Below are 24,005 nucleotides of genomic sequence, written 5' to 3' on the forward strand. Positions count from 1 at the left end.
TTATAGATCACTTCCGGCGCAGTCCTGATTTCTCCTTCCGGCGCATGCACCGCTACGGACCACGCTCCATATACCTAGTCACAGCTCAGCCAATTCCTGCGTTCCCTTTGGCGTCCTAGTAACCAATCAGCGAGCGACATCCTTTGTTTCCGTCAAGGTTACGAAAGCCGGAAGACAGGCGGCATGTGGGCTCGGAGGGTTCTGGGGGCGCTGCGCTGTGTGCCCGGCCTGTCATCAGCTGCTGGGCCATTACACACCGGATACCGGGCCTCAGCTGTTTCCCGGAGGAGAGCGTGTGTCTTTCCGAGGATCTGCCCGTACAGCACGGCTCCCTGGGATCACCAAACACCGAGTACAGAGACAGCCGGAGCTCCCAGTGACTGGGAGGAGAAGAACCGAGGTATACCGGCCTCAGCGTGTCCCCTGTGTACGGCCCATACACCCAATTGCACAATTCACAAGCCTCAGCGTGTCCCCTGTGTCCGGCCCATACACCCAATTACACAATTCACAGGCCTCAGCGTGTCCCCTGTGTCCGGCTCATACACCCAATTACACATTACATTCACAGGCCTCAGCGTGTCCCCTGTGTCCGGCCCATACACCCAATTACACATTACATTCACAGGCCTCAGCGTGTCCCCTGTGTACGGCCCATACACCCAATTACACATTACATTCACAGGGTCTCAGCGTGTCCCCTGTGTCCGGCCCATACACCCAATTACACATTACATTCACAGGCCTCAGCGTGTCCCCTGTGTACGGCCCATACACCCAATTACACATTACATTCACAGGCCTCAGCGTGTCCCCTGTGTACGGCCCATACACCCAATTACACATTACATTCACAGGCCTCAGCGTGTCCCCTGTGTCCGGCCCATACACCCAATTACACATTATATTCACAGGCCTCAGCTTGTCCCCTGTGTCCGGCCCATACACCCAATTACACATTATATTCACAGGCCTCAGCGTGTCCCCTGTGTCCGGCACATACACCCAATTACACATTACATTAGGGATGCACCGAAATGAAATTCTTGGCCGAAGCCGAATAATAATGAAATGCTTGGCCGAATACCGAACGCGGTGTTTCGAATTTTTTAACATAAAATATGCCCATTAGCGTGCCCCTTAACATAAAATATGCTCATCGGAGTGCCCCTTAACATAAAATATGCTCATCAGAGTGCCCCTTAACATAAAATATGCTCATCAGCATGTCCCTTAGCATAAAATAAGGGGCACGCTGATGGGCACATTTTATGTCAGGGGGCACGCTGATGGGCACATTTTATGTTAGGGGGCACTCTGATGGGCAAAACAAAACATTTAAATCAGCATTGCTCTTAACATAAAATATGCCCATTAGCGTGCCCCTTAAAATGAAATATGCCCATCAGAGTGCCCCTTAACATAAAATATGCTCATCAGCATGTCCCTTAGCATAAAATAAGGGGCACGCTGATGGCCACATTTTATGTCAAGGGGCACTTTATAGGGCACTCTAATATAATTAGCATGGCAAGTGGCAACAACATATGGCAGTCTGCACACTAATGCTTGTGCAGCTGCCAGCTACCGTATTCTTCTCCCCCAAATGTGCTCAGCTTCACATCACATACCTCAACTGCAGCCAGAGCCAAAAGCTGCGAACAGGGGGGCGGGGCGTGGACCTAGTGTGAAGGAGCCGCCAGTCAGGAGCAGGGGGCGGGACGCGCGCGTGACGTCACACCCCCTACTCGCGGCCGGACAGGACACCGGCGGCGTGTGAGAAGGGAGCCGCGAGCCGCAATGAGGAAGGTGAGCGGTCAGGGCGGAAGCTACAGAGGATCATTGCATACATTATCAGAGGGTTACTTACTGCAGAGGACATTTTTTACATAGATCATAATAGAGGACCGTGAGCCGCAATGAGGAAGGTGAGACATTGTTCGGCTCAAAATTATTCGGCCTTTTGATTTATTCGGCCGAACACCCAAAGTGCCATTTTCTCTATTTTCGGCCGAATAATGTTCGGCCGCCGAATATTCGGTGCATCCCTACATTACATTCACAGGCCTCAGCGTGTCCCCTGTGTCCGGCCCATACACCCAATTACACATTACATTCACAGGCCTCAGCGTGTCCCCTGTGTCCGGCCCATACACCCAATTACACATTACATTCACAGGCCTCAGCGTGTCCCCTGTGTCCGGCCCATACACCCAATTACACATTACATTCACAGGCCTCAGCGTGTCCCCTGTGTCTGGCCCATACACCCAATTACACATTACATTCACAGGCCTCAGCGTGTCCCCTGTGTCCGGCCCATACACCCAATTACACATTCCATTCACAGGCCTCAGCGTGTCCCCTGTGTCCGGCCCATACACCCAATTACACATTACATTCACAGGCCTCAGCGTGTCCCCTGTGTCCGGCCCATACCCCCAATTACACATTACATTCACAGGCCTCAGCGTGTCCCCTGTGTACGGCTCATACACCCAATTACACAATTCACAGGCCTCAGTGTGTCCCCTGTGTCCGGCCCATACACCCAATTACACATTACATTCACAGGCCTCAGCTTGTCCCTTGTGTCCGGCCCATACACCCAATTACACATTACATTCACAGGCCTCAGCGTGTCCCCTGTGTACGGCCCATACACCCAATTACACTACACATTACATTCACAGGCCTCAGCGTGTCCCCTGTGTACGGCCCATACACCCAATTACACATTACATTCACAGGCCTCAGCGTGTCCCCTGTGTCCGGCACATACACCCAATTACACATTACATTCACAGGCCTCAGGGTGTCTCCTGTGTCCGGCCCATACACCCAATTACACATTACATTCACAGGCCTCAGCGTGTCCCCTGTGTACGGCCCACACACCCAATTACACATTCCATTCACAGGCCTCAGCGTGTCCCCTGTGTCCGGCCCATACACCCAATTACACATTACATTCACAGGCCTCAGCGTGTCCCCTGTGTACGGCCCATACACCCAATTACACATTCCATTCACATTCCAGATCATAATAGAGGACCGTGAGCCGCAATGAGGAAGGTGAGACATTGTTCGGCTCAAAATTATTCGGCCTTTTGATTTATTCGGCCGAACACCGAAAGTGCCATTTTCTCTATTTTCGGCCGAATAATGTTCGGCCGCCGAATATTCGGTGCATCCCTACATTACATTCACAGGCCTCAGCGTGTCCCCTGTGTCCGGCCCATACACCCAATTACACATTACATTCACAGGCCTCAGCGTGTCCCCTGTGTCCGGCCCATACACCCAATTACACATTACATTCACAGGCCTCAGCGTGTCCCCTGTGTCCGGCCTATACCCCCAATTACACATTACATTCACAGGCCTCAGCGTGTCCCCTGTGTACGGCTCATACACCCAATTACACAATTCACAGGCCTCAGTGTGTCCCCTGTGTCCGGCCCATACACCCAATTACACATTACATTCACAGGCCTCAGCTTGTCCCCTGTGTCCGGCCCATACACCCAATTACACATTACATTCACAGGCCTCAGCGTGTCCCCTGTGTCCGGCCCATACACCCAATTACACTACACATTACATTCACAGGCCTCAGCGTGTCCCCTGTGTACGGCCCATACACCCAATTACACATTACATTCACAGGCCTCAGCGTGTCCCCTGTGTCCGGCACATACACCCAATTACACATTACATTCACAGGCCTCAGGGTGTCTCCTGTGTCCAGCCCATACACCCAATTACACATTCCATTCACAGGGTCTCAGCGTGTCCCCTGTGTCCGGCCCATACACCCAATTACACATTCCATTCACAGGCCTCAGCGTGTCCCCTGTGTACGGCCCACACACCCAATTACACATTCCATTCACAGGCCTCAGCGTGTCCCCTGTGTACGGCCCATACACCCAATTACACATTCCATTCACAGGCCTCAGCGTGTCCCCTGTGTCCGGCCCATACACCCATTTACACATTACATTCACAGGGTCTCAGCTTGTCCCCTGTGTCCGGCCCATACACCCAATTACACATTCCATTCACAGGCCTCAGCGTGTCCCCTGTGTACGGCCCATACACCCAATTACAAATTACATTCACAGGCCTCAGCGTGTCCCCTGTGTACGGCCCATACACCCAATTGCACTACACATTACATTCACAGGCCTCAGCATGTCCCCTGTGTACGGCCCATACACCCAATTATACATTACATTCACAGGCCTCAGCGTGTCCCCTGTGTCCGGCACATACACCCAATTACACATTACATTCACAGGCCTCAGCGTGTCTCCTGTGTCCGGCCCATACACCCAATTACACATTCCATTCACAGAGTCTCAGCGTGTCCCCTGTGTCCGGCCCATACACCCAATTACACATTACATTCACAGGCCTCAGCGTGTCCCCTGTGTACTGCCCATACACCCAATTACATATTCCATTCACAGGCCTCAGCGTGTCCCCTGTGTACGGCCCAATCACCCAATTACACATTACATTCACAGGCCTCAGCGTGTCCCCTGTGTCCGGCCCATACACCCAATTACACATTACATTCACAGGCCTCAGCGTGTCCCCTGTGTCCGGCACATACACCCAATTACACATTATATTCACAGGCCTCAGCGTGTCCCCTGTGTCCGGCCCATACACCCAATTACACATTATATTCACAGGCCTCAGCGTGTCCCCTGTGTACGGCCCATACACCCAATTACACATTCCATTCACAGGCCTCAGCGTGTCCCCTGTGTACGGCCCATACACCCAATTACACATTATATTCACAGGCCTCAGCGTGTCCCCTGTGTACGGCCCATACACCCAATTACACATTCCATTCACAGGCCTCAGCGTGTCCCCTGTGTCCGGCCCATACACCCATTTACACATTACATTCACAGGGTCTCAGCGTGTCCCCTGTGTCCGGCCCATACACCCAATTACACATTACATTCACAGGCCTCAGCGTGTCCCCTGTGTACGGCCCATACACCCAATTACACATTACATTCACAGGCCTCAGCGTATCCCCTGTGTCCGGCCCATACACCCAATTACACATTACATTCACAGGCCTCAGCTTGTCCCCTGTGTCCGGCCCATACACCCAATTACACATTACATTCACAGGCCTCAGCATGTCCCCTGTGTCTGGCCTATACACCCAATTACACATTACATTCACAGGCCTCAGCGTGTCCCCTGTGTATGGCCCATACATCCAATTACACATTACATTCACAGGCCTCCGCATGTCCCCTGTGTCCGGCCCATACACCCAATTACACATTCCATTCACAGGCCTCAGCGTGTCCCCTGTGTCCGGCCCATACACCCAATTACACATTACATTCACAGGCCTCACAGCTTCTTATTACTGCTCGTGTTCTAATAAAGAATTTCCCTTTAAATCGTGTCCGAGGATCAACATGTAAAACGCATATAATATACGACTACAACTGACCTTCCCAATATATAATATACGACCACCACTGACCTTCCCTGGTATATTATATACGACTACCACTGGCCTTCTCCGATATATAATATACGACTACCACTGACCTTCTCCGATATATAATATACGACTACCACTGACCTTCTCCGATATATAATAGAAGACTACCACTGACCTTCCCCGATATATAATATACGACTACCACTGACCTTCCCCGATATATAATATACGACTACAACTGACCTTCCCCGATATATAATATACGACTACCACTGACCTTCCCCGATATATAATATACGACTACCACTGACCTTCCCCGATATATAATATACGACTACCACTGACCTTCCCCGATATATAATATACGACTACCACTGACCTTCCCCGATATATAATATACGACTACCACTGACCTTCCCCGATATATAATATACGACTACCACTGACCTTTCCCGATATATAATATACGACTACCACTGACCTTCCCCGATATATAATATACGACTACCACTGACCTTCCCCGGTATATAATATACGACTACCACTGACCTTCTCCGATATATATAATATACGACTACCACTGACCTTCCTCGAGGCAACGCACTGACATCGCATGTGATTTTCAGCGCAGTGCGCTCCGAATCACATGCAATGTCACTAATGTGAACCGGGACTAAAGCCCCGTACACACGTACTGATCGTCGGCCGAACGATCGGCCGTCTTTTGTCCAGGGCTGTCGTGTCTGTTGAAAACTGCAAAAGACTGCACACGAATTTTGTCGGCCAACAACAGCCGACTGCAGAAGTGATGTCATGTGATGGTTAACTTTCCTTGTCTTTTTTCTTTTCTGAGCATGCCCAGTCTTGCAAATCTGCTGTCTGTCGGCTGAAATCTGTATTGACTGGCGAACAATCGGCCGTTCTGGTGTTGGCCAACAAAAATTCTAATGCCTGCTCGACATATTCTATTCGGCCGAAAATGCGCTGTCGGAAGCATCATAGTAACGGCCGACAATCGGTACGTGTGTACGGGGCTTTAGCCCTTTTCTGAAACTTGTTGCTTACAAGTCGTACTTTTTGCTAGAAAATTACTTAGAACCCCCAAACATTATATATATTTTTAAGCAGAGACCCTAGAGAATAAAATGGTGATCGTTGCAATCTTTTATGTTACACTATTTCCGTAGAAGTCTTTCAAGCACAGTTTCAGAATCGTGCAGCTCTGGTGTTAATATTACTACTAATAATAAATTAATAAATAAATACACAAATAAAAATAATCAATAATAAATGCAATAATTGAATACTATGTAATAAATAATTAACCCCTAACCTTAACTGCTAACTCCTAAAAAAAAAAAAAAAAAAAAATTAATAAAAAACACCCTATCCTTCCCATAAAATAATTATTATTAATAATAGTAATAAAAAACTATTATTTATTTTTTTATGTTCATATTTGGGTTTTATTATTAATCCTTTATTAAATATATTTTTTTAAGGTTAGGGGTTAATTGTTTTTATTACATATTCTAAATATATTTTATTATTTATGACAATTTTCTTTATTTTACATTTATTTATTTATATATTATTACTATTTTTTTCTTACATTTTTTCATATGAGCAGAAAATTGCACAAAAACACATTTCTATGTGAATAAAAATGCACAATCTGCCCAATTTGAGCTACAAAAAAGCTTCAGAATTTTTTTGATCTACAGGCGACTTGGAGTGGAGATGTGAACCAATTCCACAGAGAATAATAGATTTTTTCTCTTCCAGCATTTTGGAGCTTTAAGCTACAAAACGCTGAGGTGTGAATGGGGCCTGAAGGTATGCTGTGGTATCGGGCACCAAGCCATCACTAGCAGATCCTTTAAGTCCTTTAAGTCGCAGGGTGGGGCCTCCATGGATCAGAATTATTTTTCCCAGCACATCCCAACGATGCTCAATTGGATTGAAATCTGGAGAATTTAGAGCCCAAGTCAACGCTTTGAACTTGTGTTCTTCAAACCATTCTTTTATTCCTCTGACCAGGCCACTTTCTTCCATCGTTCCATGGCCCAGCTCTGATGTTCATGGGCCTATTGTACTAGGTGTTTTTGGCTGTAGGCATGGGTCAGCATGGGCAGCCTGATCCATCTGCAGCTACACAGCTTAAAGCCCCGTACACACGTACTGATCGTCGGCCGAACGATCGGCCGTCTTTTGTCCAGGGCTGTCGTGTCTGTTGAAGACTGCACACGAATTTTGTCGGCCAACAACAGCCAACTGCAGAAGTGATGTCATGTGATGGTTAACTTTCCTTGTCTCTTTTCTTTTCTGAGCATGCCCAGTCTTGCTAATCTGCTGTCTGTCGGCCGAAATCTGTACTGACTGGCGAACAATTGGCCGTTCTGGTGACGGCCAACAAATATTTTTAAGTCTGCACGACAGATTCTGTTCGGCCGAAAATGCGCTGTCGGAAGCATCATACTAACAAGCCTACAATCGGCCGATCGGTCGGCGGCCGAATATTTACGGCCGACAATCGGTACGTGTGTACGGGGCTTTACACACAACACACTGCCATGCTCTGTGTGTTCTCAGAACCAGCATTCACTTTTTCAGCAATTTGAGTTACAGTAGCTCTTCTATAGGATGGCACTTCAGGGGCCAGTCTTCGCTCCCCATGTGCATAAGTCAGCCTTGGCTGCCTATGACCCTTTGCTTGTTCACCCCTTTTCCCTTCCTTGGATCTCTTTTTGTAGATCCTAATTACTGTAGACTGGGAATATCCCACAAGAGCTGGAGTTGCTCTGATCCAGTCATCTGGCCATTACAATTTGGCCCTTGTCAAAGTCGCTCATATCCATACTCATGCCCATTTGTTTATGCTATTAACAGATCAACTTCAGGGACAACATGTTCCCTTACTGCCTAATATATCCCACCCACTTTCAGATATTAGGAGATAATTAATGTTGTTCACTTTACCTGTCAGTGACCATAATGGTATGGCTGATCGGTGTATGTGTATATTATTTGTTGTTTGTATTTACTAAACATGCAGCAGCTCTGAATGGTAACCAATCCGCTTCTAACGTGTTCCGTTAGGCACCACTCACACCGGTGTTGTGCCACACTGGGAGTCTCAGTGACCGGAATCTACTGATACTGCTGCTGGGATTGACAGCTTTGTGCAGATAGCAGCGGCTGCTGGGGAACACTACAATGACAGGCTGTCGGCAGTCACAGCTACTCGGCGCTGTTCACATAGCCAGTGATCACCTGCACCACCAACAAACATATGGACATGTACCAGTACTCCTGGGTCTTCTGCGGTTTTGATAGCTACATTAATGGTCTCATTTTCATATGGGGGGGGGGGGGGGTGGCTGCTTTATTAGACATACACTTTAACATGAGGGGAGTCATTCAGTGATAGTCATTGTAAGAATTTGTCAGTGCCTGTCATCCTTTTTGACAGATATGACAGTAAAGGGAAGCTCTAGATTTAGTATAGACATTGGAGGACCATTTCCTGACTCAGCCATTTTCATCCTATAGGACACCACCAGCTGCTTGGTTGGGGGATTGCAGTAATCATAGATTGCTCTCAGATTGGGTGCATTGCATTGGGCTTTGCATGACCACACTTAGTCCTTGCTCATTGACTTGGATGCTGGAGCACATCTAACACCTTACTTTTTTGGCCCGCCTATCAAAATGACATTTTCTTTAAAAATAAAAATGGCAAACATGTATACCTGTGATAGAAGACCGATAATACTTACCCTTACCATTGCCCACACCAAAGAATGCTTCTTTGTTTACAAGAAGTCCTCTATTGAAGTCCTCTAGGAAACTGAAAATTTCTGGAGAGTTGATCCCCGTAACACTTTCTAGTTCCACCAGCTGACCTCCATGTCACCACTTTGTCATGTTGAAGTCAACCGGAGAACCCAGAGAGCTCCATAAGGGACTTAAGAGATTGACAGTGCTAGAAGTGTGGATCTTCAGCAGAGGGTTTTTTTGTGAATAGAAAGGTAAATATTTCCTCTGCAGAGAGATCTGTTTGCCCATTTCGTTTTTATGAAAAAGCTTATTTTTCAGTAAGGGCTTCTTTAGACTTACTTTGCTGTCTGAAGTGCAATCTGCGTTCGTATCGCTCTTCAGACAGCAATAGACAGGCGGTGAGGAGGTGTTGTACTGCCTGGTTCAACCCCCTAATTATTGGACAATTGTTCCACAACCATGTGCATTGCAACACGCCCCTATCTATTTGAATAGGTCATGGTCAGCAGGCAGTACCGCCTGCTGAGTGCAACAGGGGCTTTAATTCCTGCCACAGCTGTGGCATGTGTACATCCCTGGCTGTTGCCTCAGCAGCAATAGGGGGAGCGGTCAAGGGGTGGTAAAAACATGGCTCAGCTGCAAGGTTTTACCACCCTCAATCACAAGTGTAAATGAGGCCTAAGACGTGACTCCATGCCTGACCTCCACCCTCAGTGGAATTCACTGAATGGGGGACATAGATGCTGGAGTGGAGACCCTTAAGTCGGTTTAGGTTCACAGTGAGGCCTAAAACCTGTTTCACCTGGACTTCAACTTGTTTAACAGCAGTGTGAACAGCAAGCTTTGTTGAAGCTTTTAAATTACTATTCTGCTCCAGTTTGTAAATATTTACCACAAATCCTAATAGGAGTGCTGATTGCCTCTTAAACCGCTTGCCAACCACCGCACGACTATTTACTGCGGCGGTCAGCCCCTCACAGGCAAAGCGACGTAGTACTATGTCGCTAGCCTGTGAGGCTCTAGGGAGCGAGCGCGCGCCGCCGGAGGCACACTCCCGCGCGGTCATGGACCCCCCCGCGCGTGTGCCTGGCGGACCCGATGTCCGCCGGGCACTCGCGATTGTCCGTTACATCAGGAGAAAGGCAGGCGGCTAATGTAAACAAAGTCGCTTGTCATTCTTCCCTGTGTAAGAATGAAGATCACACGGTTCTCTATGTAGGACCGTTGATCTCTGTTCTTACACTAGTAGCCACAGCCAATCACAGTAAGAAACACGCCCCTAGGGACACACTTAACCCCTCCCTCTCCAATAGAGTTAACTCCTTCACTGCCAGTGTCATTTTTGCAGTAACAGTGCATATATATAGCACTGATTACTGCAGTAATGTCACTGGTACCCCCAAAAGTGTCAAAAATGTCAGTCAAGGGTCCTATCTGTCCGCCGCAATGTCGCAGTCCCGCAAAAAAATCGCAGATCGCCGCCATTACTCGTTAAAAAAAAAAAAACAACAAAAATGACAAAAATCTTTCCCTTAGTTAGTAAACGCAATAACTTTTGCGCAAACCAATCAAAATACGCTTTTTTTTTTTTTTTTTTACCAAACATAGGTAGCATAAAACAAATTGGCCTAAAATGTTAAAAGATTTAGATTTTTACATTTTTTTTTTTTTTTTGGAATTTCATATAAAAAAATTTGAAAAATATTGTTCTTTTTGCAAAATTGACGCTCTTTTTTTGTTTATAGCGCATGATCAAAAATCGCACAGGTGATCAAATACCACCAAAAGAAAGCTCTGTTTGTGGGAAAAAAAGGACGTCAAATTTGTTTGGGTACAGTGTCGCACGACCGCGCAATTGTCCGTTAAATCACGCAGTGCCGAATCGCAAAATAGGCCCTGGTCAGGAAGGGGGTAAAATCTTCCGGGGCTTAAGTGGTTAAACAAGCTGCTAGCAGGTTCACTACTTGAAGCTTGTTGAAAGCCTGCTGAATCTTGCTAGCAGCGTGTTTAAAGTGATGATAAACACTCCCATTAAAAACCATGTATAATATTTCCAAGAAGGATCTGAAGGGCGACCTAAAGCGGTTGTAAACCACTGCAGTAAAAAATATTGCATACCAGCACATTATAAAATACTTACCTTAGAAGGAAGCCCTCCAGTGGAGTGCTGTCACTGCGGACAGGGCTTCCATTTTCCTCCCGTCTTCCTGCCAGGTTCGTGGACTCTGGCTGTGTGAGTGTCCGGAGCCGCAATGACCTCAGTACCACGCAGGAGTCTTGGCATGATGCTCTGAAGGTCCAGCATTGGTATACCAGACCTTCAGAGTGCATGCGCCGGTGCATCCAATGTGAATATCTCCTAAATGGTGCCCGGCTAGGAAATCTTTATTTCTCTTACGTCCTCCGACAGTCGCCGCCACTTCATAATCTTCACTAATGGGGTAATTGACCTTTGCTCCGCAGGAGTAGCTAGGCAACAAGATTTTTTAATATCAAAGCTTTTAGCATATCACACACCTAGGGGGTGGTCCCCTCAGTCAATACCTCCCTGCTTCCAGCATTCTCAACTCAGTTTCTAATGCCTAGCTTAGGAGTAGCTGGCTGATCCTGTGCTGGGGCTTTCAGTCTCAGCCTTCTATCCTTTTTGATTTTATTTTGAGTATTTTTCTTTTTCTTTTACTTAGCTGTTCTTTTTCTCAGCATTAGTTTAGTTTCTTCGGATGAAGATGATCATGCGGAGCTGGGTTTCGGACTGGCCACCCTGGATCCCAGGGTTCAGGGCCAGGGGCTTCCCAGCCTGCCATCGAGCGTTCAGCACAGGTTTCCCTGGCATATTGAACGACCCATCCCTGTTCGCTGCAGGGATGCTGCCTGTGAGGCGGCTACCTCACCGGACGCCATTTGCGGTTTCGCACCGCAGTTCCACTGCGTACTGGCTGCGACACTCCCTGTCCTCAGTGCAGCGGTTTGGTCGCTGGAGAAGGCTCCCCACGCCATCCGGACTGGTAAGTGCAATTCTATGTGGGGACCTGTCTGTTTTGGGTGTCAGTCTGTGACTGTGTGACCCTGCATGTCTGTGTATGTGCTGAGCTCCCTGTCAGATTCCTGTGTGGAATAGCTGCCTTTCTGTGGGCTGCGGGAGGGGGGGGGGGGGGCTCTCCCGCTCTGCTATGTGAGAGTATGGGGCAGACTGGGCTTAAACATGCTGTGCGGCGGCCGCTACTGGTCTCGGCTTTCGAGGCGATTCCCTTCGCCCAGTTTCATACGCGGGGTCTTCAGGCGGAGATCCTGGCCAGGTGGGACGGGCGTCCGCAATCTCTGGATCGGCAGCTTTCGTTGAGCCGCCACACCCAAAGGGGTCTTTTGTGGTGGCTCCAGTCCCCGGCGGTGTCGGGGGCAAGTCCTTTCGTCCTTTGTCGTGGACGGTGATCACCACAGATGCCAGCCTGTCGCGCTGGGGTGGTGTTCTGGGCGTTCTGTCCGCCCAGGGAACTTGGTCGGAGGAGGAATCCTCCCTTCTGATCAACATTCTGGAATTGCGAGCGATAAAACTTTGCCTTCTGCATTGGTCGGAACGGCTTCAGGGCCGTCCGGTTCGGGTTCAGACGAACAATGCCACAGCGGTGGCCTACATCAACCATCAAGGGGGCACCAGGAGTGCCCGTGCTGCTCGGGAAGTAAACGCATTCTGTCGTGGGCCGAGACACACGTCCCGGCGATAACGGCTGTGCACATTCCGGGGGTGGAGAACTGGCAGGCGGACTATCTGAGTCGCCAGACCCTGGACCAGAGAGAATGGTCCCTTCACCCGGATGTCTTCCAGATGTTGTGCGCGAAGTGGGGGTCTTCCGGATGTGGACCTGTTCGCGTCTCGTCTGAACAACAAGGTGGAAAGGTTCGTGGCAAGGACGCGCGATCCTCAGGCAGACGCCTCAGACGCGTTAGTGGCGCCCTGGCATCCGTATCGTCTGATGTATGCCTTTCCCCCAATTCAGCTGCTGTCCAGGCTGCTTCGCAGATTGGCCTCGGAATCGCACGCGGTGATTCTGGTGGCACCGGACTGGCCTCGCCGGACTTGGTACGCAGACCTCGCAAATCTGGCAGTCGACGCTCCGTGGCGCCTGCCGCTTCGGGAAGACCTTCTGTCTCAAGGGCCGATATTCCATCCTGCTTTACAGTCGCTGGCTTTAACGGCCTGGCTGTTGAAAGCCAGGTCCTGAAGGATAGGGGTCTCTCCCCTGAGGTCATTCCCACTTTGATCAAGGCTAGAAAAGCCTCTTCGGGAAAAATTTACTACCGTACTTGGAAAGCGTACTTTGCCTGGTGTGAGTCCAGGGGGTATTCCCCTCGCTCATACTCGGTGTCGAGAGTGTTGGCTTTCCTCCAAACTGGAGTGGACCAGCGTTTGGCGCTGGCCACAATTAAGGGTCAGATTTCTGCGCTGGCCCTTCTTTTTCAACTGCCCGTGGCGTCTAATTCATTGGTTAGCATCTTTGTTCAGGGGGTGCGACATTTGGCCCCTCCTAGGAGGGAATCTTTGCCTCCATGGGACTTGAACTTGGTTCTGTCCGTGTTACAACAGGCTCCCTTTGAAAAGGTCAGGGAGATCTCGTTGTCTCTGTTGTTCAAAAAGGTTGCTTTCGGCTCGCAGGGTGTCGGAGCTGGCGGCTTTGTCCTGCAGCTCTCCCTACTTGATGATTCACTTGGATAAGGTGGTCTTGCGACCTAACCCATCTTTTCTTCCGAAAAGGATCTCGGAGTTTCACCTGAATGAGGACATTGTCTTGCCTTCGCTTTGCGCGAAGCCTAAGCATCCGAAGGAGGTGGCTTTGCATGCCTTGGATGTTGTTCGGGCGATCAGGGTTTACCTGTCATCGACTTAAGTCCTTTCGCAAGTCGGATTCCCTATTCGTCCTTCCAGAGGGACCTCGGAAGGGCATGGCGGCGTCGGCTGCTACCATCGCCAAATGGATCAGACAGACGATTGTGCAAGCCTATGCTTTGAGGGGGAAGGTTCCTCCTTTCCCTGTGAAGGCGCACTCTACCAGATCTCTGAGTACGTCTTGGGCTTATCGTCATCAGGCTTCTGTGGCCCAGGTGTGTAAGGCGGCGACTTGGTCGTCCGTTCACACCTTCTCAAAATTTTACAAAGTTGATGTTCAGGCATCGGCAGATGCTTCCTTTGGCCGTAAAGTTCTTAGTGCGGCAGTGCCTTAGGGTCCCTTGTTTGGGCCCTTGGCTGTTGTGGTGTTTTTACCCCTGGGTTACTTGTTCTTCCTGGGTTGTTGCTCCTGTTGAGCACGTTTTCCTGTTGCCAGGTTGGTTCTCTTACTTTGGTAAGGTTCCTTTCTCTGATGTGGGTACTGCGTTGCTTTATGCGCGGCTGCGTTTTTTCCCACCCCTCATGTCTACACTGCTTTGGGACGTCCCCATTAGTGAAGATTATGAAGTGGCGGCGACTGTCGGAGGACGTAAGAGAAAACGGAATTTTTGTAAAATCTTACCGTAAAATTCCTTTCTCTGAGTCCTCCGACAGTCGCCGCCCCCGCCCCTCTTTTGGGGTTTGTTTATGTACTCTACTGCTATGCTACCAAACTGAGTTGAGAGTGCTGGAAGCAGGGAGGTATTGACTGAGGGGACCACCCCCTAGGGGTGTGATATGCTAAAAGCTTTGATATTAACAAATCTTGTTGCCTAGCTACTCCTGCGGAGCAAAGGTCAATTACCCCATTAGTGAAGATTATGAAGTGGCGGCGACTGTCGGAGGACTCAGAGAAAGGAATTTTACGGTAAGATTTTACAAAAATTCCGTTTTTTCACCTGCAGGTAAGCGTTATTATAGGCTTACCTGTAGGAAAAACTCACAAAGCGGACCTTACTACCGCTTTAAAAGGCTTTCAGAAAGCTGCTCCAAGCTTGCTAAAAGCTTTGCCAAAGCCTGCTGAAAGCTTCATAAAAGCTTGTTGTTCACATTGCTCCTTATACAAGCTGACAGCGGTATTAAACCCAAAAGCAAATATTTATTATGTTGCAGTTTACCAACTCTTGGATGTGATGGCTGCATTAGTTTTATTTTTTAGGCTTTCTTCTATTTTCATCTGGTGATCTCTGTTGTTTTCAAAAACACAAGCTCTCCAGCAGAATGTATCTGATTACATGGATGAGACAAACCATTTACCACTGACAGGGGTGCATACAACAATCAGCTTTTATTTATTGTAAAACCTTTATCCCAAAAGGGGAAAAAATGTTTGCTGTAACTGATTATAAAGTTATAAAGTGTGAGCTGGAAGCTGGAATTTAGCTTTTATTTGTTAGTGCATTTGAATCTTCTAATATAGAAACATAGAATGTGTCCGCAGATAAGAACCATTTGGCCCATCTAGTCTGCCCAATATATCTGAATCCTATGAATAGTCCCTGGCCCTATCTTATATGAAGGATAGCCTTATGCCTATCCCATGCATGCTTAAACTCTTTCACTGTATTTGCAGCTACCACTTCTGCAGGAAGGTTATTCCATGCATCCACTACTCTCTCAGTAAAGTAATACTTCCTCATATTACTTTTAAACCTTTGCCCCTCTAATTTAAAACTGTGTCCTCTTGTGGTAGTGTTTCTTCTTTTAAATATGCTCTCCTCCTTTACCGTATTTTACTAAATACATATAGTAGTAGTCGCTTTTGTCAAAATCCATATCCATTGCAGGTTGAATATACAGTAATTCATATACATGTCTGAATTTTGATATTTGTCATTTCAGCTGAGGATCTGCCAGAGTTTAACATCAAAGTACTGGTGAATATACTGCGGCAGGAAAATGGCAAAGACCTGTGTGTCATCAAACTTCCTCCAGAGATGAAATATGTTGAATATTTTGTTATTGTTGGAGGAACCTCAACAAGACATCTCCAAGCCTTGGCAGAGTATACTCTGAAAGTGGTAAGCTGTACATAGCCACTCGTCTGCCTAACATCTAACACAGAGTGTGTTGCTGTAATGTTTCCTGGGTTCCTCTAGGGGGCGATCAATGCTTGCATGTTTTGAAAATGCTTCTCATTGTACACCAATTCTCCACTTTTGTAATGGGGGTGATTCCTGAAAACAAGTTCATTTTCTCAAAGCCATAAAAACATCCCAACATACCTTCAGCTCCTGTTTGGGAACTTTGAATACAGATATTAATGGAAGAGTTGACAATTTAATCAAGAAGTTTAGTTCACAAACAAAAACACATGTATTACTTGCCAAAACAATATTATTTTTCTATCCAGTTCTCGCTGCTGAAAAATGTTATTGTTAAATTGAGCCTTAGTTTTCAGCTGGCTTTAAGCAAGTTTCAGACAGTGCTGAGGTTTGATAAAAGCTTGCTTAAAGCTGCACTAGCAGCCGGCACTAGCAGGCTGAAGAGTATGTTAAAGTGTTACTAAACCCAGAACCTGCATTCACTATATTTGGTCTCCCACAGCACACAGAACGTGGAATGCAATTGTTTTAGTAAATATAAACTGATAAATTCCTTTTTCATCAGCAGTATACTATATAGTCATGTGACTTCTATCAGTTCCTAGTAAAGCTTGTAGGAGGAGTTTTCATTTCTCTCATGATTGTCCTATCAGGCTTCAAGACCCCTGACTCTCTGTCTAAGCAGTGCTGATTGGCCCTGTGCTGATCACATGCACTTTCCCAAGATAAAAAAAAAAAAACTCTCTAGCAATACACACCAAACTGAGCATGTGCAGCCTGACTTCATAGTCTCTGTAAATATCAGGTTAGTTTTTAGAAACTGTTGAAGGAGATGATCAGAGAAGACAGGATCAAACAGTCTTTTTACACAATGCCGAGGATTAACCCCTTAGGTTCCACACTAAGGGATATAACAAGCATGCTTTACTGCATATACAGACTGATTTTACTGTTGTGGGTTTAGTCACACTTTAATTATTTACCTGGGGTGGCATCTTTATTGTTAACCTAGTGTTCCACATTTCAAAATGCCCCCGTCCACAGACCACTTTACCTGTCACTACACATTTGTAGGGAAGAGACCCTCTTGTCCTCTCAACCTTGACATAAGATGCTTTGTCATTGCAGATGTTTGGAAGCTGGCAGTGGGTTCTAGGTGGGGATGAGGATGACAGGGGGTAGGATGTTAACAAGGCGGCAGTGGGGTGCCAGGTGTGATGAGGATGACAGGAGGTAGGGTGTTTAACAATGCGGCAGTGGGGTGCCAGGTGTGATGAGGAGGAGGTAGGGTGTTAGCAAGGTGGCAGTGGGATGCCAGGTGTGATGAGGATGACAGGGGGTAGGATGTTAGCAAGGCGGCAGTGGGGTGCCAGGTGTGATGAGGTTGAGGATGACAGGAGGTAGGGTGTTTAACAAGGCGGCAGAGGGGTGCCAGGTGTGATGAGGATGACAGGAGGTAGGGTGTTAGCAAGTTGGCAATGGGATGCCAGGTGTGATGAGGATGACAGGAGGTAGGGTGTTAGCAAGGTGGCAGTGGGGTGCCAGGTAGGATGAAAATCATAGCTGATTACTGCATGTGTAATATAGAACACTGCAGTAGCATGTACAGGAGTGTTATCTCATTTATGGGAATCGCTGCCTCTTGAAACCCATTATAGCCTGTGTCAACATGCTTTTATGGGAAGTGGAGCATTCATCGATCAACAAGTGACATCCCACCCACTGAGTTATTTTTTAGTTACTGGGCATGGAGGAGGAGGGACTGGGCTGTCATTTAGGATCTGTATAAACGCCCAAATGTATGATGTCAGCACCATGTGACCTGACTAGCTTAGATCAAACAGGAAATGTTCTCTCATGCGCAGTTCCGAGCTGAGCCGGTCACAGCCATTTTTACGGGCACTTTTCTGCTTCGGGCATTTACGTGCAGGAGAAAAGTTCCCTGTTTTTACGGACTGCCTGTAAAAATACGGGCAGTTGGCAACACTGGTGCAGCCTGATTCCACTCGCTGTGTCTTATCTGGACTTCTCCAGGGGGACAGTGCAGGATGGGGAGGATCTGTGCATGCACAATGCCCCTTAGTTTCCATAGTGAATATAACAAGCATGCTATTATGCATATACAGACTTATTTTACTGTTATGGCTTTAGTAACACTTTAGGGTTTATTTCCACTGGTGGCAAACAGGGTGTTTTTTCCACACCTGAAACTGCATTGTACAACCACAACAATGCAATTGGTGGGCACAGTGCGGCATTTAGGAGCGGCAATGCAGGGCAATCTTTTAACGTCCCAACCAAAGGGTAGTTATGTTGAAAACCACACACAAATGCTTAAAAAATTGCAAGTGAGCATTGAGTCTATAACCCACGAGATTAGAGAAGCCTTAAGGGTATCTAAAAAGTTGCCCAAAGCTTTTTAATATCCTTTAGAATTTGTTCCATTTTATACTAACCTTTACCACCTAAGATGAATACATTCTAAGGGGCTTGAGGCCTTAGGCTAGGTTCACACCTATGCGTTTTTTAGTGTGTTTTGCAGAAACGCACTACAGTCCATTTAACATGGTTTCACATGGTGCATGTTCACATCTATGCATTTTTCAGCCGCTGCATTTTTGGAAAGGGTTACAGACTTTTTTTCTGCAGCAGACTGCATTTTGCGTGTAATAGACTTCAATGGACCTTCACCAAAAATGCAAGTGTTGCATTCTTGATGCGTTTTTATATACGTTTCGCGTTTTTTTTTTTTGGTTTGGTTGTTAAGGAAGCTGCTTCTTCCAAAACAACCAATGAGTCCTCAGCTGAATGTAAAAAAAATATAAAAAAAGGATTGCTGGCAAAGAAAGAACACTAAAATGTAAAAAATGGCGAATCATACCCAAAAACTGACCAGGGGCTGTAGGGGTCTGTAGGTGGAGGGCTTATCGAAATCTGGTCCTGATACCGGCCCCCTATGTGAATGAGTATTGGGGTGCCTACTACCCCCACTTACTCAAAAAAAGAAAAGGTGTAGGGTAAAAAAATGACAGGCAGTTTTTTACAATTCCTTTATAAAAAAAAACAAAATGTCCCCCCAAAGTAAATCCATCATCAATCACAATACCTGCCACCACCGCTGACCCAAAAAAGAAAACCGCCCGCTCCCGCCATCTGCCAGCTCGGCCGCCTCACAGTTCTTAAATAACTAAGGGGCAAGGTCGCCTGCTGATGTCAGCGGGTGACCCCGCCCCCCTTGTGTCGTTGTTGGCCCAGCATGCCCGGGGGGACACTGTTTTTTAAATAAAAGACTTGTCAAAAACTGCCTACAGTATTTTTTTTACACTACACTTTTTTTTGTGAATGAATAGGGGTACTATGTACCCCATACTCATTCACATGGGTGGAAAATTTTTTGGAAGATTGGGAAGGAAGGATTTTCCAGGCACATAGATTACTTAAAAAACAATTTTATTCAAATTCCATAACACACACATAATACTGGAGAGGGAAAACAAATGATCACAAAACAAAAAGTGAAAATCTAATAAAATTGACTGAAACCAAAATTGGCTAAACAGTCAAGTAAGTAACATACAGCAGTTCTACTCGATATAGTCATGCATAGTTGAATGCTATTAGTCACAAAATGCGACTATATATACATGTTTATATACTTAGGTAATGGTGACAAAGAGTAGTAGTTCGATTGCTCAAATTGCTCAACATGTTTCGCCTCATATAGAGGCTTCGTCTGGAGCCTGCTTGTAATTAGAATGGATAATTCTGTATGAAATAAAAATCTATATGATTACTGATAATGCAAATTATTTCCAAAATTGTGTCATATAAATAACATCTAAAGTTTGGGAACTACATGCGTGTTCATGGTGACGTATCCAATCACTAGTTAGGTCAATGCAAATCGGGCGAGCGGTGAAAACCCCGTGGGCGCAACGGAAAATGCACCCCGGAAGTTTCCCATTAGATTCACATGGGTGCCCCCTTGTTAAAGTGAGCTTCCAGATTCTGATATGCTCCACTGCCCACAGACCCCCACAATTGCCAGCCAGGGTTGTGGGGAAGAGGCCCTTGTCCCCATCAACATGAAGACAAGGTGCTTTGCGGGGGGGGGCGGGCAGAGTCCCCCTGCCACAAAGCACCCCCCTCTCTAGCTCCATCCCTTTCTTTCCTGACATGCAGGGCTGCATGCTCGAATAAGGGCCTGGTATGCATTGGGTGGGGGAAACCCACGCCTTTTTGTTTTATTTCATAATTTTCCATTTTCTATTCAGCTGTCAGCCGAGAACCCCGCTGACAGTTGATGACTCATCAGTTGTTAAGGATGTGGTGGCCACCCGCTCCTGAACAACTGGCTATTCACAGTTTGTTAAAGAGAAAAAGAAAAACTTGCAAAACGCATTAAAACTGCATGCAAAAATGCATCAAAATCCCACATTCTAAAAGGCAAAACGCACCACAAAACACGCCAGCAAAACCCCACAAACCGCAACCGCATAGGTGTGAACCTAGCCTAAGAGATAAGCTATGTCGTATCTCTGAGATGCCACTAGAGAACTAGTCACTTTTCTGTAAATCACTACAGCATTATGCCCATGAAATGGACAGTAGCTTTAATACCTTTTCATGCTATGTGCATATGAGGGGCCAGTCTGCTGTGATGTCCACGATACCACAGTGGACAGAAAGTCGTGCATGCAGCATTTTCAGCAAAGCACCACTGCAATGCAATGCAAATGCACTGGGAAGGTGCGCTACTATGCATTGGGATGACACCAGATAATATGTGCATTACAGCAGCATAATGTTGTGAATGGACCCTTAAAATCTGTATAATGCCCTGGGTAGCCACTCACAAGTCATAGTTGTGTACACATAGTGCTACCAGGAACTTGAATAATTAGCTTTAAAGCTCAAGATCCATTACATATGATTCACCAAGTGCGAGTGTTTAAAGTAAAACTTACAGCAGATGAATATGTGGGCTGTTCTCATCTGCATGCTTGTTCCTGGTCAGTGCCTCACGTGGTAAAGCCAGTAGGTCAGTATGATGGTCAGGAATCTACCATTTTAGATGAACAGGGCCAACATTGCACTCTTCTTAAAATGTCCTACGGACAATTGCTACCTGTGTGGCAGTGTGCATCTTTCAGACCTATTACACGGTAGCAGATGCATGCAATTATCACTCATAATTGTCACTTGTGCTCATTTTCAAACAGTCTCTGCAACATCATAATCTCCACCCTGTCCAATCAGAAAACACCTTGTATTCATTTATATAGTGAAAACTACCACGCTAAATTGGTGTAAAGAGTAAAGCTGCTCACACTACAATTGACAGAACATTGTAAGAAAATAAATTATAAAAGTGCAGCGCTAAAAAAACATCCTAAAATGTGAAAACTTGGTATCACCCACACATGTAAGTTACAAAGTATAAAATAAAGTGCAATCCATCATTTATATCTAGGGAAGACTATTTTCCCATAACAACCAGCCTGATGTTCTCTTTCCTTAAAGCAGAACCCCATCCAAAAGGGAAAGTTCTGCTTTAAGTCCCCCTCCCCTGCCACATTTGGCATGTTTTTATTTATTTATTTATTTATTTATATATATATATATATATATATATATATATATATATATATATATATATATATATATATATATATATATATATATATAATGTATTTATTTTATTTTTTGGGGGTGGGGGGGTTTTGACAGGTACCCACTTCAACTTCAAGCAGGATGCCTAAGTTATCTGAGCAGCAGTTCTCCTCTCCCCCCCTCCCCGCAGTCACCTTGGACACGCTACAGGTTCCAGAGGACTGCTGAACCATTCACAAAGTGCCGCTCGCGCATGCACAGTGGGCAGCTAGCTGACCACTGATACGGTTCTTGTCCAGGGAACCTGAAGGCTAGTGAAGATAGCGCTGGATAGGTAAAAGTCATTTAAAGTGATTGTAATCGATCACCTTGTAAAGCAACCCATTGAGTTTAAAATTTAAATGAAAGGCAAAACACTTGTGTATAGATATAAAAAAGCATTTTAAATACTTCCCCCCCCCCCCTTTTTTTATAAGCGATAACAATCCCTCTGTTCTCAGCTGCATAAGAGCTGCGGACGAGAAGATGCAGCACACTGATCTTCCCAGTAAATGGCTGTGCAGGGGAGGGCGGGTCAAGACAAGTCTGATCATTGGAGGAGAGTGGGCTGAGTTCCCGGCATAGCTAGAGAACTGACCACGGTGTGTTCTCCTGCTTAGCGTGGTCATCTTTTAATAGGAAAGCAGAGGCACTGGTGGGAACACCAGGGATTTCACACAAAGGAAGCCATACAAAGAGCACAGGATACTTTTCCATACAAGTACATGGTACAGAAGGCACATATCAGGAATATGAAATGTTGGGGTAACAAACACTTTTAAAAAACAGCAGCTACAGAATTTTTTTGGTGCCAACTTTTAATTTTTTTTTTTTTTAAAGTAAACCTCCTCTTTAAATGATTTTGTTGCTATGGGTTACAAGGACAGTTCTTCCATTTTCATTCATTTGGTTAGACGGAGGTCTAGCAGAGGTCTGGATCTTGGGAAGTAGAAGGGACAGGATTTACCACTGATTTGTATACAAGTAACAAAGGGAGAACTGTATGGAAGAGTTTTGTCAGAAACAATTCTATGTGTTTTTTTTTTTTTTTCAGTACAAGTATTTGAAGAGAGATGTTGAGTCACATGTTTGTCTAGAGGGAAAGGACACAGATGACTGGATGTGTATAGACTTTGGTAAGTGTTCTTTAATTTCATTGTGTAAATATCTCCTGGATTGTTCAGTTTCCCACAGCTAAGCAAGTATGAACATTGTAAATACATTACTGCAGAATGTAATCATGATTAGAAGTAAAGTGAGTGTTAAGATCTTTTTTATACTCACACAAATAAGAGCAGTACAACAAGCATTGTAACCCTTACCGACTAATTCGATTTACGCTTTGTTTGTGTACGTCATTCAGAACAATGAAATGATTGCTGGGAGGTTATGGCGGTTTACTCATAGTCAGTAAGCCTCTGTGCCCAAATCTTTGTCCCAAGTCATGTGACTCTGTACTTTTTTTCTTTCTCAGGTGAAATTGTGGTTCACTTTATGCTGCCGGAAACTAGAGCGACCTACGAATTGGAGAAATTGTGGACTTTGCGATCACATGATGATCAGTTATCGCAGATAACACCAGAGACTTTACCTTCAGATTTCACATTTGGACTTCAGAAAAAAGACTGAGGTGTTCAGTGCAATCATTTCCTGGAAATATCCGAATGAATTCAGTTTATCATAATGTGCTTGTACTGTTCCTTTAAAACTCAGGTGCAGATGGCTTGTGGGAACCAGCTTATTGTCATGGCAAAGCCACCATGAACGGTGGTCATCAAACATGAGCAGAAACCTTTACTGAGAGAAATTTGAGGTCAGGTAATTCTGACCTCTTCCTGAAAGTCTGACTGTCATGTGGAACATCTGGCTTTATTACTTTTAGAGGAGGAATATGCAGAATAGGGCAGCTGGAAAGGTTCTCATGTCCTTTACATACTTGTTCAGGGTCAACTCAATGTGTGCAGCTATTCTGCCATTTACAGAGCAATATTACATTTTTTAGTTTTTGATTCAATAAACAGCTGCCAGCACCCTAAGGCTCCATTCACACCTGAGCGTATCATTTTCAGGCCTTTTTTCAGGTGTTTGGAGGTAGGCATTGACATCTAACAAAAACGCT

General features: G+C 46.0%; 1 protein-coding gene across 1 annotated transcript; it reads left to right on the top strand.

The window, feature by feature from the left end:
* The first annotated feature begins 95 nt into the window (after positions 1 to 95).
* On the top strand, positions 96 to 23,644 carry MALSU1 (mitochondrial assembly of ribosomal large subunit 1). The gene is made up of 4 exons (XM_082257985.1): positions 96 to 400; positions 16,032 to 16,210; positions 22,941 to 23,022; positions 23,361 to 23,644. Exons 1-4 carry the CDS (start codon positions 184 to 186, stop codon positions 23,513 to 23,515), a joined length of 633 nt encoding a protein of 210 aa, XP_082114111.1. The 5' UTR covers positions 96 to 183; the 3' UTR covers positions 23,516 to 23,644.
* Positions 23,645 to 24,005: the final 361 nt, after the last annotated feature.

The sequence above is a fragment of the Pelophylax lessonae genome (assembly GCF_965119305.1).
Source record: "Pelophylax lessonae genome assembly, chromosome: 5".
NCBI classification, from domain to species: Eukaryota; Metazoa; Chordata; class Amphibia; order Anura; family Ranidae; genus Pelophylax; species Pelophylax lessonae.

Excerpts from the sequence above, each read along its gene's own strand:
- MALSU1 (XM_082257985.1), top strand. The coding sequence starts at position 184 with ATGTGGGCTCGGAGGGTTCTGGGGGCGCTGCGCTGTGTGCCCGGCCTG. Across the intron at positions 16,211-22,940 it reads CAGAGTATACTCTGAAAGTG|TACAAGTATTTGAAGAGAGA; the intron begins GTAAGCTGTACA and ends TTTTTTTTTCAG. Across the intron at positions 23,023-23,360 it reads CTGGATGTGTATAGACTTTG|GTGAAATTGTGGTTCACTTT; the intron begins GTAAGTGTTCTT and ends TTTCTTTCTCAG.